Genomic DNA, 16,230 nt, shown 5'->3' on the forward strand with positions numbered 1-16,230 from the left:
TGTGACACACAGACGCACACCCACCCGCAGCGGGTCCCTCAGTTCCTTCCAAAGCTCAATTGATTTAATTCCATCTGCAGCAGGTTCCAGTTATCAGACAGTGCAGAGCAAATGCAGGTTCACTTGGTAGGATCAATCTAATTTAAGGCCACTCACAAGTGTTTTGTTCCTTCCATTCAGTTCGAGGTTTTAGCCAAATTAAATTAGGTCTGTTAGTCGTTGCTGCCAGTGACTCTTGATTAAAGTTTGTTCTTGCTCTCTTTTTTTTTTTTCCGTAACAGATTGTGACTGGTTTGAAAGGTCCCGCATGTAAGAAAAAAAAACAACTTTTTTCTAGTTGCAAGAAGTTGCTTTTAGTTGCTTTTTTTGTATAGAAACTAGCTCCTTTCACACTGTCTACTTCACCTGCAGTGGTCAGTGAGGGTCTTCAAGCTGAATCATTAGTATTATATTGTTTATGCACCTTAAGTTATGGCTGTGTAGTGAAGTGTGTATAACGACTAAAGTGATCATGGTGGTGTGTGTATATGTGGAGAAACTGGTGTAGGTGTGTGCACGTGTGGGCACCTGCTGTTTGAAGCTGATTGCCCACAGCATGCAGTTTGTGACATGAAACATTTGAGCCTGATTAGTGTGCAAATGGAAAAAGTAGAAATGAACATGGTTTGTTTGAACATCGTGCATGCTGGGATGTCTGCTTTATGCAGTTTATGGGTCAGTTGTGTGCATAAATATTTACCAATTTGTGGTTTTCTAGGGCCAGCATACAAACTGCCCAACAGGACAGCGTAGTACAAAAAGTACACAGAATTCGCTAAGTAGGTGCATCAGTGTGTGTACATACCTGCTGCTCAAGGATGCCTGCATAGTAGGAGCAGCATGTAATTACAATGCAGAGCATGTGTTCATTTGCCGGTATATTAATCTGTATGGTGTGAAGGCAAGGGATGGGGGGAGGCATACGTGCTGGCTCGACAGACACGTGGTCCGTGTGCACGTGCCGCTGAGCAGCTTCCTCCTGCTGCCCTGTTGTCGGTGGATGCAGCAGTGAAAAGTAAAACAAAAATGGTGGCAGTGGAGTATGGAGGCTGCATGGCTGAATAAGTCATGTGTCCCTGCTGAGCTCCCTTCACTGCTGCCAGAGATATAGAGTGTGAGAGCTGTGCATGCAGAGAGCGCGAGTTGTGTGCATGAATGTGTGTGTGAGTGTGTGTACAGCAGAACCAGAGGGTATCTCTGTGTGAGCAGGGAAATACTGTCCTACCATAGATTAGAGGACATAGCAAGGGTATTGAGTCCTTTTTGTACAAGCTCAGATGAGGAAATGGGATGGGTTTGTGCTGGCCGATCAGGTGGTTTTCCATTTTTAACATCTTTCCTGCCCTCCACTTAGTCACCCATGTTCCCACATTAGTCATGCTGTTTTCCTCATTGACGGTCCCTCAGGGATGATAAATTTTTATTGCAAGTGATTGAATGCAACCCTCCTCATGATCTAACAAATTACTGCTGATGTAATATTCCAGCGTTGGTGCATGTGGTGAGCAGTATTTAGGGCCCTGCCCCAGACTCTGTTCTGCAGTCCAGTGCGAAGCAGATGACATGTTGCACAGGTTGTAAATCTTCCGTCCTGCTATGGGTGTGGCCCCTGACTCTGATGCAGTCTTCCACTGCCGTGATTTTATAGAGGGTCAGCCACAGAGCCAATTACTAAATGGATTTAGTGGAAGAACAAGGAGGCGTATGCGTTTGAGTGTGAGACAAAGGCTTCAGTGTTTGTTGGTGATATTAAAGAGAACACATTGTGGTAAGCAGTGTTTTGTGGCTGGACTGTGAGAACCAGCCCAACAGATGTGTTGTCAGTGACCAACTGATTGATTAGGTATTTGAGTGATGAAGTTACATGATTGGTCAAGCCTAGTGTTGGGTGTTTCCTCTTTGACTACTGTGCCTCAAAAATTATCAGTTGTTTTCTATTACGTTATCGGAGGAACAGCACAAGCCATCAAAATTGCAGTCTTTATTTACTTTGCTATTATTGTATTAGAGGTCAGAAAAAAATGGATTCACTTAATGAATTCCCTTGACTGATTTTTTGAGTCTTGAGCTTCATACATGTAAATAAAAAATAACTTGCATTTAGTCTGGAAGCTCGATACTAACACATAATAGGAAATACCAGTAACGCTCTAGTGTTAATTAGCATTGTTACTGCAATAATATCAGATAATATCTTATTTGTATTCAAAGGTCAATAAAGATAATTAGAGTAGTTTTAGTCATGAATAAAATATGTTCTTTTTGAAAGCCCAGGTATGTATGTAGTATTCTTATCACTGCATTTTATAATGTGTTTTAACCTCAAATATAGCACAACTGCTACTTCAATACACAGCTTAATATCCAGGATATATCCACATGATAGACACTACCAATGACTGCTGCAACAAATTGACTGCATTTCTGTATCATGTATAGTCCCAGTCAAGCCCTGTTTTTGGACCTAGTCTTGTTTTGCTATACTAAACCCACATATTCACTCTTCTATAATGTTTTCAAACATAAGCTAAACATAGATAAAACATTGTCCTGATATTGATATTGGCCCTTTTGAACATCCCTATTTTAATTATTTTTAATAATCTTTTAAAAATGTACTTAATTATATTCATGTATCTGTGTGGTTGATGTAGATCATTATTGTGTCTTTAATATTTTGTACAGTCTTTAGTACATAATAACCTTATTTTCTACCTTCTTTTTTATTCTAGAGGAACTCAGAGCTTTATAGTTCAGGGTACTGTTAACATTTTTATTAAAAATTGATACTTTTACTTTATCCATGAAGAGGATCCTGCCTCCGTATTTGTGGTGACTAATTAACTCAGTATCATCTCTAATTTGCTGCTTGTCTTCAGAGGAGGGAGGTCCTCCCTCCGCAGTTTATCGCCTTTGCTGCAGGGAAGACTGCCTCCATGCTTGCTCATCTCCTGCTTACTCATTCGCTCCTCTCATGTTGCATCTCATTATTTAAATTACAGCCTGACTCTTGTTGTACTGTAACAAAGCAGCACCAGCAGGCAACCATGTTTTTGCACATACACTCCTTTCTCAGCCCTGGTGATTGAGGACATATGAATATGAAATATGAATATGAAATGTTATTAATGATCCTCGGGCAACCTAGGCGAACTTTTGAGCATTTTGCTTTGTGCCTCAGTGCGCTTGTAGCAACTAACTGTCAGAGTCATCTGATTTTTCAGCTCCAGTGCTTTCCTGTGCTTTCTGTTCAGTGTTTGTTTTAACCTCAATTTATGGTGTTGTTTCTCTCAGCGTGGCCTATGGTGAAATATCAACAATGAACACCCATTTTTTCCTTCAAGCTGCCCATTGAGTTAAATGTTGATACAAAGTTGAATTATTTAAGGTGTGCAGTTACTCTTAAAATACCATTTAGCTGACAGCGAGCTTTATTCAGGCATCAGTGCTTCACTGTATTCATTTTGTCACCATGGCCAAGTGTGGTTAAACTTCCGATCTCAAAATACAAGACCTGATTTTACTGTGGCTTGGTCCTTTAAATACCTTTATAGGTTTTCAGCTGTGTGGACAGCCTTCTCTGATAAGCAAGAAGCTACAGATATAAGACAACTTTTAATCGGATGAACATTAGGATCCCTCTCTGTCCCATCTCTCTTGCTTTGTCTCTGTCTCTCTCATTTTTCTGTCTGTGGCCTGGTTAATTTCCAGCCCTCTGTTAAGTAGTTCTGCCTTTTTGGATTATCCATATTCCTTTTATCAGACAGATTATTGTGAATGCTCTCACTGAGTATCCCCTCAGCATACTTGATCTCTAATGCCAGGTTTTGTATCTTTTAATTCCACCATTCAACTCTCCCTGTAATTCTTTTCTTATCTTTTACTCAGACTCACATTTTTTTTCAAGAGCTTGATCTCATTTTACCTTTTTAACATCTTGTTCATTGGCTACTTTCAACAATTTTAGGTTAAAATCACTCAGTATTTAGAACTCATTTTACATTGAAGTTATTTGCTCAGACCAAACTCATTTTCCCTCAGCCAGCACATGCAGTTCAGGCAGAATTTGGCCTACGTGTCACCAGTGTGTCAGCTGGTGATCATTTTCATTGCTCTACATGCATCTTTTATATCATCTCTGTTACAAAATCACGAGAGGCCTTTGTTTTATGCAAGAATACTTTTAGTGGCAAATTTCCTCCTCAGAATTTTTCAACCTTTTCCAGTAAACACAGTTAGCAGTAAATCAATGTAACCCTGATGAGTCTGTTAGTATTTTGCATAACAAGAAGGATTTTATATCAGTAAAGCGGCATTGACATTGACAACAATCTCAGTATCAGTAACACACCTTTCACTAGCCCAAAGCCTATTGTAAATGTGGATCAGCATTAAAAGCTTGTATGAACCGCACCCCTTTTTTGTGTTGCCACCTGGCTTTAATCTTATTTCATGTTACCAAACTGTATTCCATTACATTTGCCAGGTTGTGGATAGCATGCACTACTTCAGCACCCTGACATAATGAGTGTGCTTTTAACACAGCCCATGGTTCCAGCTGCGGGATTTGGAGAAGTTATTTTTGCTCTCCTTTCAATATTAAAGATTAACATGGTCCCAGCTACGTTCACTCTCCCACTGCCTCCCTGTTCTCTTTCTGCCAGTACTAGCTCAATTCTTTATTTAGAAACAGACAGTTAGTGTAGTGCAGACCCAGGAGATTGCACACCACAGCCTTGTCAGGACTACTAGATGTAGGTTACTTCACTCAGATGTGACATAGAAGTAAGCTTCTGGGCCAGGCAGGCCGCCAGAGCAGGCAAGCTGATGCACACCGCCCCATGTGTCATTCCCCTATGGGAGTGGGTAATGGACAAGAGATCAGGGACGGGGTTGACTGGGGTTGGGATGCTTCTCTGGGGTCTGTTGTGACTCACCTCCCACTTCATTGCCCCTCGGGAGAGTTTGTCATGGGACTGTGGACGAGTGTGCTGGCCCTGGGCCTATTGTTACAAATGTGTCTGATGCTGATACATTGAAGACAGAATTGAATTATCATTAAGTAAATGCAAATTCCTGATGACGTACTTTTTGCTCATAGTCATTTATAATCAATCAACGCCACCTTTCGTGCAGGCTAGTGCCACTCAATGTACTTTACAGATGACTGAACAAGCTTATAAGAAGACAGTACAAATATAACCAGCCTATTTGAGACTGCAGACAACATAATATAGATGTTGCAAGAGAGAAGAGGTTAAAACATTAGTACAATACATTGTGACATAAAATAAATAATGACCATAACACATTGTAATGAAATCTAAGTGTGAAGACACAACACTTTGAGCTGCTCTCATTTCCTTCTACAGACTGAACCGCACTTCCAAAGTGACTACAACCTTGATTCCAGAAAAGTTGCGATGAATAGAATGTAATCTTTTACAGATGATCTGTGTATACTGACAGTTTAAATTAGTGTTTTTATGTCTGTATAGTAATATTCTTTGTTCAACCATGTGTTTAACAACGTGCTGATCCTCTTTGCATCCTCATCATAACCTTAAAAAAATAGGCGTAATGTGTTCTCTCCTGTTCAAGATCAGTCTATCCTGTCCTTATGCCAACATACTATTATGTTGTTTCTTATTCCTATGCAATCTATGTGAACTATCTTGCTTGTATTTGTGCTGTTTCTTGGGGTTTCCTCTTACAGCAGAAGTGAGTAAGACATCAAATTCTAGCTCACAACCATTCTGAGGTGTCTCATCAGGATGTTGCATGATCATACAAGTAAGCCTAGAGTAGAACAGCTGAGAAATACTCATCTTTTGAAAACAACAAATGCACATTTAACTAGCACTGTTTCTCTACCCTAGATCTCTATGCTGTAGTACCTCTCCGTATTTCTCATTCTTCTTCTCTGTCTCATTTCTTCAGGCCTACAGCTGGCACAGCAGCATCATCTCCGGCCACAGGCTCAACCCGGCCACCCACTACCAGCACAACCAAGAGCTCCCAAGCTGCAGCCAAACCTGCCACCCCTAAAACCTCCTCCACCACTGCCAAGGCTGCTGCATCCAAACTAACCTCCACTACCCCCTCTGGTGGCAAACCTCCAGCATCACAAACACCCAGAAACACAACCCCTGTGAAAAAAGGTGAACAAAAAAGAAATTGTAATGACCCGGGATGCACAGGCGAGCATTTATCAGGGTTCTTTTCTTGAGTACAAATATAAGTTTATTTGACATGGAACCTCCTGTTGATTTTCTTAGTTTATTTCTGATTAATTTAATGTCCATGCTCCATTATAATACAGTATTATAATATGCTCTAGTTTAGTTTAAAGCTATTGTTGTTTAACTATTACTTGTCCTGTGTTTCTGCCCAGATGTTGCCAAACCAGCCACATCAGCATCCAAAAAGCCTGCAGAATCCCCCCTTACTCGCCCATCCTCTACAACAAAGTCGGCAAAACCTGAGACTTCAAAATCAGTCTCAAAATCCGATGTCGCCACCAAAAAGCCTACTGCTAGTAAGGCTGCAGATACAAAGACACCCAGCCGATCCAAAACACAAGACAGCAAGACACCTTCCAAGGATGTTTCTAAGACGCCTGGTTCCAAAACCGCTACAACCAAGGCCTCCAGCCCCAAGAAAGCAGTGGGCAGCAGCACTCCAACTCCTGTGAAACGTGCCCCCAAAGCTGCAACTGTTGCAGAACCTGAAAAGGAAATTGCTGCTGCTGTTGCTGCTGCTGCAGCTATCGCTACTGCAGCAGCTGCCATTGCCAGACCAGAGGAACTTCCTGCAGAAGCAGCTACAGAGCCATCTGCTGCACCAGAAGTGATGTCCAGACAGACTGAAGTAGTAGAAGAAAAAACATTAGACACCACACCAGAACCAGTGTCCGCACCAGCGCAAGCAGTAGTGCAAGAACCCACACCAGAAACACTACGAGAACCAACACCAGAACCAATACGAGAACCAACACCAGAACCCCTACGAGAACCCACACCAGAACCCCTACGAGAACCCACACCAGAACCAATACGAGAACCAACACCAGAACCCCTACGAGAACCCACACCAGAACCAATACGAGAACCAACACCAGAACCCATACGAGAACCCACACCAGAACCAATACGAGAACCAACACCAGAACCCATACGAGAACTGACTCCAGAGCCAATACGAGAACCAACACCTGAACCTGTACGAGAACCTACACCTGAACCAATATGGGAACCAACACCCAAACCTGTACGAGAACCTACACCTGAGCCAATGTGGGAACCAACACCAGAACCTGTACGAGAACCTTCTCCTGAGCCCCCTCTAGAACTGTCTCAGACCAAAGCAGAGCAAGATCTTGGAGCTGAACCAGCCTCCAACGTTCAGCTGTCTGCCCAACCTGACCTATTCAAATTTGAGGAGTCTGCAAATGAGTCCCTGGGAACTACTGTCATGTCTCCTCCTTGTTCCCCACCAGGTTGTGTTTCTCCTGTCACAGAATCACAGAATGCCTCTTCTCTCCTGGACATGCATATCCAGTCTGATCCCAGGGACAGGAACTTGCCCCAGGCTGCATCTGATCTGGCTCCCCAGATCCTAGCTGATATGGTGAACCTCCATACAGAAGAGGAAAATGAGAATAAAGAACAGTTTGAAACACAGGCTTCAATGGAGGAGGAAGAAGAGGAAGAAGAGGAAGAGAGGGAAGAAGAGAAGGAGAACCTGTTTATGCAGACCTCCACAGCTCCATCTGCAGAGGCCTTCAATGTGATGGCACAACATCAGTTGTTAGGTGTCTCACACATGGATGATTTCACACACCTGATCTCCCCTCATGAAAAGGAGGAGGCAGTGGAAAAGGCTGATGAGGAGATAAATGAGGATGATGAAGAGGAGGAGGATGAAGATGAGGAACAGAGGATACTAGGCCATCAGCCTTCATCCATGGTCACTGATATGAGCACATCTCAGCCCTCTGAAGAGTTCCAAGTCAGGTCCTCTACATTTGGTGGTTCTGCAGGGTGGCATGGTGATGACCTGCTGTCTGGAATGGACTCTGAGGATGTGAGCAGCTGCACCAGCAGTCGGCAGCAGGGAGTCTCTGACCTCAGCAGCACCCAGCACACTGCAATATTGGAAGGCACCCAGAGCTCAGATGCCCTAGTTGACTCAAGCCTCCGTGGCTCTGAAGGAGATTGCAATCTCATGGGTTCTCCCAACGTGGAAACACTTGCCAATGAGGAAGAGGAAGATGAGGATGAAGAGGATGAGCGGGTTGATGATATGGACCTAAGTTCAGAAAGAGCAGAGGAGCACCACAAAGTGTTCCAGCAGCAGGAACACGATGAAGATGAGGAGGATGAAGATGTAGAGATGCACAGTGAAGGAGTGACGGAGAGCTGTGGGAATGCAGAGGAAGATGACTTCAATGAGGAGGAGCGTTTAGACAACCTCAATCGCTCCGGTCCTCCACCTTGTGAACCCCCTACCTCCTCCTGGAGCCACACCAATCCCTTCTCTGATCCTTGGGCTCAACCAGCATCACTGCTCTGTGTTTCATCCCCCAGCCCTGTTTCTGACCATGGTCCAGCTGAATCTGAAACACCCACCCTGTCTCCTGCTCAGGCACGTTTGGACAGCAGTGCCCCTTCCCTTGCCCCTCAGTCAGAGAATGAGCCGAAACAGCACCAATCAGCCTATGAGGGGATGAAGAGCTCAGCCCCTGAGGAGGCTCACATCATCCTTGCTGCCACAGCTGTAGGCATGTCCCAGCCCAGCACTCTGAGTGGCACAGCTCTGGCCGCTCATAGTAGTAGTGAGACAAGCACACCAGAGGAACTCCGTGACTATGACAGCAGCTCTGGGGTGGAGTCCCATTCTGACAAACAGCAGACCCCAGTCCCTGCATCAGTCCAGCCTGACATGGAGCAGGACCTGGGTATTCACTTGGAGAAAGGCGATGGAGAAGAGGAGGAGGCTGAGACACTCCCTGCCGATGAGGTCCTAGGAACAGGACCCCCAACTGCTCCAGCATCCGCCCCATCTTCCCCTTCCACCTCCGGAGACGAGGCCAGTGACACAGAGGGTGAGATGCAAATAAATGACCCAGATGCACCAGTGATGATGGATGAGAGTGCTGGATTTGAAAGTCCTACTCCCACCTGCAGTCTGCCTGCTCTTGAGGAGGATGAGGAGGCGGTGGACACAGCAGCTGGAGAGGGCGAAGAGGATGGAGGTGGAACCACCCCTCAGTCTGCCAACTCTGTGGCCTCTTATGGCTTCGACTGCACCACGTCCAACTCCAACGCCCACTCCATGGCTGAGAGCTGCGGAAAGAGTCCAGGGATCTTCTCCCTGGAGAATGAAGAACAGCTGCCAGAGGAGGCCAAGGACCCCTCCCTCATCAAGGAGTTGACCCTGCCCTCAGCTGCTGCTGCTGCCCAGGCAGAGGACCTGCTGGGCAGACACGTGGACCTGATGCCTTTGGGCCATCAGGGAGAGAATCAGCCCAGTCTGGATGAGCACCACTACATGCTGGGGGGAAAGATCGCATCAGACCATCTGGAGGAGGCTGATCCACTGGAGCCCAGTCACCACCTTGGGGTCCAGGAGTCTGGAGACACCAGCGACGGCCAGACACCCTACTACTCTACCATATGTGATAAGACTGATAGTTTTCTGGCAGGTAATGTATAAGTCCCTCCCATTACCCCTGGAATGCACCTTTTCCCTGCAACCCTCCCCTCTACCTGTTGTTCGTTTTCTCTCCAGTTGGGTTAGATGGCTTAGAAGAAAAATGGAGAGCAAGATTGTAGGAAAAGATTTTAAAAAATGAACAGAGGTGATGGAAAAAAATGACTGTAGCAATTTTTAAATGAAGCCTCCCTCTTTCATACTGTTATGGTCATGGTTCCGAGTGTATGGCTTAAACTCCTTTATGAACAATAGCTACTACCATTTTCTAGTAGAATGTTCTTTTTAAGTAACACTGCATATTCTGTAGCCCCTGATGGGGTATTGACTGATTGGTCCAATGTGACTGAACTTTTAAAACGAAAAAAAGGAGAAAAAAAAAAACACAACAGATGAAATGACATGGACTCATTGTGTATTTATCCTACTGTTTTTACCGAACAAATGTCAATGACTTTTTTTTTTTTGTTTTGTATTTGCTCATTTGTTGTTCTTTTTGTTTGTTCTTTCTGTTGAAACCTGGTCCTTCCTACCCTGTGTACACACGCTTCATGTTCAACAGCACCATAGCGATAGTCAAACGCTCCTTTTAAAAGTTTGTGTTCTTGTTTCAAGACTTTTAGCTATCGAAATAAAGGCTAGATACTGTTTTAACACGGCTGTTTTGCCCTTACAGATTTGTTGAGGTAGGTGTGGGGAGTATTAGGTTGCAGTTGGTGACGTTTTTAATGTGTGCTTCAAGAGGTTCCACGCTCTTTGCATAGGTTGTTAAGGTATATAACGTGCAGTCAAGTACAGTATGTGTTGCAGGCATTTGATTTTAAGTGGCTAAGCTTCAAGCCTCAGTTAGCTGATCATTTGTGTTCCAGAAGAGACTAACAACTAGCCGATTATTTGTAATGAGACACTGCATTGTCCTACATCTATCACAGCTGAGCTTTAAACTCGCTGAAACATTTTCATAGTGGGCGTTTGGTTTACTATTTCAACAGTATATTGCATGTTTAACTAACAAAAAGACTGTGTACTACTTTGAATTTGAAACAGTTCTACACTAGACATGTTCATAAATGAATGGTTCACACTAGGTTATCTTTCAAAATTCCATTAAAACATCATTGCAAGGCATTTTGTTCCTGTTTCTTATTTTCCCTATGGATCCAGCATGTCTCAACTTACCATCCTTGTGTTCGAGTTTCTGTGTATTTGTATGTTTACACAAGTAATTTCCCATGGCGTCTCCTACTCTTCACCATGGGAATAACTGGTAAACAGGAAGTGATGCAACATTGTACAATGGTGTTGTATCTAAAATGGAATTTTGGTTGAATCAAAGACATAATCCAAATGGTGTCCCAGTGCCCTGTTCTCCAGCATGCTTTTGCCTTCATGCTGTTTACATATGCAACCCTAGCTGATGAACAATACATTCAGACCACATTCTAGGTAAGGGTTGTTCACTTAAAGGTACCCTCTGGAAGTTTTTTTGTACATTATTTCAGTATTTTTTACTAAAATGCATTGTGTCTATCCTTGAAGTCTAACAAACATGTATTTCCCTTTTCATAAAACATTGGCAGAGGCAAATATTTATAATCTTACATAGTTTACCTCCATGTCTGCTAGACAGAGTCGTTTGGTTCATTATCACCACCTGCTATCAGCCACACACACTGACACAAACAGAACAGAGACCCACTAATAAAAAAACTCTCCATAGCACTACAAGAGGTCAAAAACTTTACAGGGTACCCAACATTAATGTGTCAGGAAAACAAGGTTTTTATACATTCAGGTTGGGTGAATCCCACTCCTGTCTGTGCATCCTCATCTTTCAGTGCACAGGCAAATATGCAGACAGATACAGTATGCTGCCTGTGCTTGTAGAAGCCACTTGAATGTATCTGAATGTTGAAGCTCCAGACTTCCAAACACATTTCTCCCTTTGATGGCTTTTTCCTCTAACCTGCCCACTCCTTCTCACTAAATCCCTGACATGGAAACTCCAGACCCTGTATCAAAGTCTTACACACCCTATGATACTTTTCTAAATTGTTCATATATTCATGAGGTCCTGTTTCAGGTTTGTGTTTTGGGACACCACTACCTTCTTTTTGACAATATGTAGGTACATAGGCATGTGTAAAATAAGGTGAATCAGCTTCCTTTAGCATAATTTTCCTGACTTGGTGATCATACATGGCACAGGGCAACTACATTGATTGTATTTTGGACATTTTCTGCTATACATTAGTCAATTTTTGTGATGTTTTTGTCAGTTTAATCCCTGTGTGTTTGTCTCTTCAAATACCTGTTGTCTGTATTGTACTGTGTATATGATTGCATGATAATCAACAGAGACCACAGAAAACGAAGCTGCAGATAACTAGTGTGTTATCTGTGTACTGTAGTTTTACATTATTAAAGCGATCAAGGTTTAAAATGTGACTATATTGAAGAAAAGGCAACTTAAGAGAGAAAACATCATCTTCCTTATGATTTGTTCCTGCTTTGTAGATACAGTATTTGGTATTCCTGTGTCACAGATGTCTTTATTTTGAAAGCCCATTTCTTTTTTTTGTTACACTTTCACCCTCTTGTCAAATCTCTCCTAACCCTCTTACTCCTCATCCCTGTTGTACCACCCGTTCTGTTTGATGCATGCGTCTCTAATGGATGCACCAAGTGATCTTGACTGTCTCACAGGAGACAGGAAGACAGATGAAGTGGATGAAGATTACAAGGTGAAAACACACTCCCAGGAGGACAACTGGAACCAGAACCACACGACCACTGTTCAAATAGCCAACGGCCACTACTTGGCATTGGTCCCAGGCAACAGGAGGCCAATTGATCCCACTCTTGCGGCACATTTCGCCAAGATTGCATCCCCGCCTCCTTTGACAGAGACCAACGTTGACAGACGCACTGGTGGAGAACAGTTAAGGAGGCTGGAACAGCACCAAGAGAAGCTCAGAGAGATGCAGCATCGTCAAGAGCAGGAGAGGCAGAAGAGACAGTGGCTGGAGGAGGAGCGACTGAGGCTGGAACAGCAGAAGCAGTTGGAGAAGCAGCGCAGGGAGCTCCTGCAGCTGCAGCTTCAGCAGCAGCAGCAGGAGCACCGGCACCGCAGGCAGGTTCTGCAGTGGCAGCTGGAACTGGAGCAGCAGTACCGCATGCAGCAGAAACAGATCCAACAGCAGCAGCAGCTGAGGAGGAGCCCGACTGGAGTCATGCTCTCCCCATCCTCTGGGCTCTGCACCATCTATGAAGCTATGGAAACCAGTGACGAGGAGGACGAAGCCAGAGGACACCACAACAGGAACACACAGGTGGTAGGGAAGAGGGTGCCATCCTCGCAGAGCGTCACACAGGATTTCCAGAGGCAGCTGCGCCCAGTGCCTCCGCAGGAACTGGAATGGAACAGGAAGGTGGACATGGTCCAGCAGCTCATCAATCAGACCTTGATGCTGTCTGGAGATGGAGGCTGCCCTCCTCTCCTCCTCCTCCCTGTGGGGACAGGAGGCACCTTAAGCCCTTTGGAGAGCAGCATGTGGCCCAATCTGCTGCCCCAGTTCAGCCCGCCTGCTGCTACAGTCACCTCTGTCAGCAGCTACTCCCCTGACAGCCAGGGCAGCTCCTCCCCTGGAGACTGGACTGTGGTGGAGGTGGAGACCCAGCACTGAAAACTGCTAATAAAGTTGATCAACCAATGAGAAAATCAGTTACAGGAATAATTCCAACATTTGATGTTGTTCATAGATAACAGACAGGCATGAGAGTGGCATTATCGTCTCATGTAACCCCTCTGTGAAGTGAATAAGCGTATTGCCCAAAATGTCCAACTGTTCCTCTAATCGTGCACATGCACTACACCACTAGACTGAAGTTTGATGAGATATTTGTATTTATAGTGTAAGAACATAACCTTACAGTAAGACATCTCACACATGCAGTCTTATGTGAAACCACACAATGGTTTAAAGAAAAGTGGTCACTTCATAAAGTTTTGAATCTTATCACAAGTCAGATCATCATATGACCATTCAAACTTGACCTTAAATTGATTTCAGATCAACATCCTTATTCTCAGTACAAATACGCTGTACACTGTTGCATGTATCATTGATTCCTCTTACCCAGACGTGCATATCACGCAGTGTAACCTCACATTAGAGCATGTTTCCTCACCAGTAGCACAGTCCTCAGCTGTCTTAATCTGAAATGCATTGGAACTGCTTTAGAAACACTGCTGTCATGTGTTGTGTGGGGCGGCGCTCCACTGTATAGTCTCTTTTATGTATATCACAACCAGATGCTGAGACCAAGTATTGGTCACCCTCTCGAATGAGAGATTGAGCTATGACATATTGCACTTGTTTATTCATCTATTTATTGTGTGGGCAAAAGTATTTATACAGGTAAGTGGCAGTGCTGTTAATAGATTTACATATTTGTCAACCTAAAATCCTCAGAGTGAAGTGTTAAAAAAATATTTGAAACAGCCTATTGTATGCATCAGGAGTGTAATGTGAAAAGGCCTAAAGCCTGTGTGTCGATTATGCTGTGATGTAATCCCCATCCTCCACCACTCACACAACCACATCCATCCGTCTCCGGTCAGTAAATGCTACTGTGACTCCACCGGACAAGCAGGTTTTCATGGGCTTAATAGAGTTGTCAGTCATGGAGGAAGAGGGGGCGTGAGAGAGAAGAAGGTCCTCTTGTGCTGCCACACTGGGGAGACGGAAGGCTGGGAGGGTGCTGGGGTGGGCGTTGTAGTTGTTGTCTTCCCTCTTACATTCCAAAGTTGCAACCTCATTTCCTGGGTCGGCCAGCATTCAGGGAGTCTCTGAGGTTACCAATGATGTCATGGAGGGAGAGAAAGGAGGATGTCTGAGAAGAGACAATGCACTTCTTTTGTCAAGGCACACCGGTGGGGGGTGGGAGGGTAGTCGAGTACCAACCCTCAGCCCACGCTCTACTCATTATGTGTTTACCATAACATGAGACTGTATTTTATACGCATTCTGCTTTGTGGTTTGTGCAATATATCAAAAACATGCATATCAGGATATCTCATGTCAGTAACTGTGACTTTAAATGTCTGGCGTTAAGAGAAAAAGCACCTGTGTCTTTCTCTTTGTGTCTGCGCAAGGAAGGTGAGGCCGGTCTAGTACCATGGAGATGGGGGGAAAAATAAAACACAACAACACCGCCACCTGCTGGCTGCATGGGGGGAGACACTAAGCCGATGTTCAGTATGCAATGTCAGCGTGATGTTGATTTACAATAAATCATTAGGTCAGTGTTTTGTATCCAGATCTATTATGCACTGCTACTATTAGTAAAATGAACAATTTTTATTATCTGAAGAGTTACATTTATCCCAAATTAATATTTATGACATTTGAGAGCAGCATGTACAAAATATAGTTTTCCATATCATTAGACAATTTATACTGCAGCCACACTATGCATGTTTTGTGAAATTACGTTTGTGAAAATAGTGAACGCAGCCACTGATGCTGTATCCTGCTATATATGATCATATCTAAGAGTTTTTACTGATTTATTACGACTATACCTTTCTACATAAATGAACAAGCACAACAATTATAATGCATGCATTTATGAGAGTAAACCTACATGTGCATGTATAATATTTTAATAATAGTCTACAGTGCCTCAACTTCCTTCAAATTAATACGCTTGTGTAACTTTGGAATTTCTTTTCATACAATACAATAAATATACAGTTTAAGTGTTTAGATTTTTAACTATTAGCTTAGTTGTGTGGCTGTTTTTGTGCCAGTGGCCAAATGGATTTCAATATAAAATGTGAAAAATCACTCCTCCATATATGAAATAAAGTTGCTTGAAGTCCATGCTTGTGTTGAAGTGTTCATGTGGAACTTTTAATGCTCACTTTACATGGAAAAATAAAACAATTTTTTGTCAATTTATTAGAGAGTGAACAATATTTATGTAGCACTTTACTAAACAGTGGCTATAAGGTCCTTGACTGAAGAAGATACAGATGCAGGGAAATAATAATGACAGAGTAGTTCTACTGTTGTAAGGACCACTGTCATGCATACTACACTGAAAAGATTAAAGATTATTTAGTGAGAGAATAACAGATGACAACAGTGATCAGATACCGTACATTCAGCCCCTCCACACCCATAGTCCACCCACACAGGTGTTTCCACTTATGATGCCTAATCTCTTCTCAGGGTGGCTGTGGGTGTACACAAACTGCACTTGACTGACATCTCCCTCATCCTGCCATTAGCTGTTGTATCTGTTAGGACGGACAACTAACCCTGTCATCAGTCTTAATAGTGCGTAAAGCTTGGTGACCACCCACTCAGCTTCAACCTGACAGGGAGGCTAATCAGCCACAGTAATTGAAATCATCTGTGTGCACGTGTTGGACCTTTAAGCACAGTACTTGGCTATTTCCATTTTAGA

General features: G+C 43.6%; 1 protein-coding gene across 1 annotated transcript in view; it reads left to right on the forward strand.

Moving 5' to 3' along the window:
* The window catches only part of wu:fb95e10 (mucin-5AC), a 29,985-nt gene extending 19,104 nt beyond the window's left edge, over nucleotides 1-10,881 (forward strand). Inside the window, exons 5-6 of the mRNA XM_046414914.1 lie at nucleotides 5,980-6,200; nucleotides 6,434-10,881. Of these exons, the coding sequence (XP_046270870.1) occupies nucleotides 5,980-6,200; nucleotides 6,434-9,756 (3,544 nt within the window). The 3' untranslated portion in view covers nucleotides 9,757-10,881. The remainder of the gene's footprint in view (nucleotides 1-5,979; nucleotides 6,201-6,433) is intronic.
* The last annotated feature ends 5,349 nt before the right edge of the window (nucleotides 10,882-16,230 follow it).

This window comes from Scatophagus argus, chromosome 16, assembly GCF_020382885.2.
Source record: "Scatophagus argus isolate fScaArg1 chromosome 16, fScaArg1.pri, whole genome shotgun sequence".
Classification (NCBI taxonomy): domain Eukaryota; kingdom Metazoa; phylum Chordata; class Actinopteri; family Scatophagidae; genus Scatophagus; species Scatophagus argus.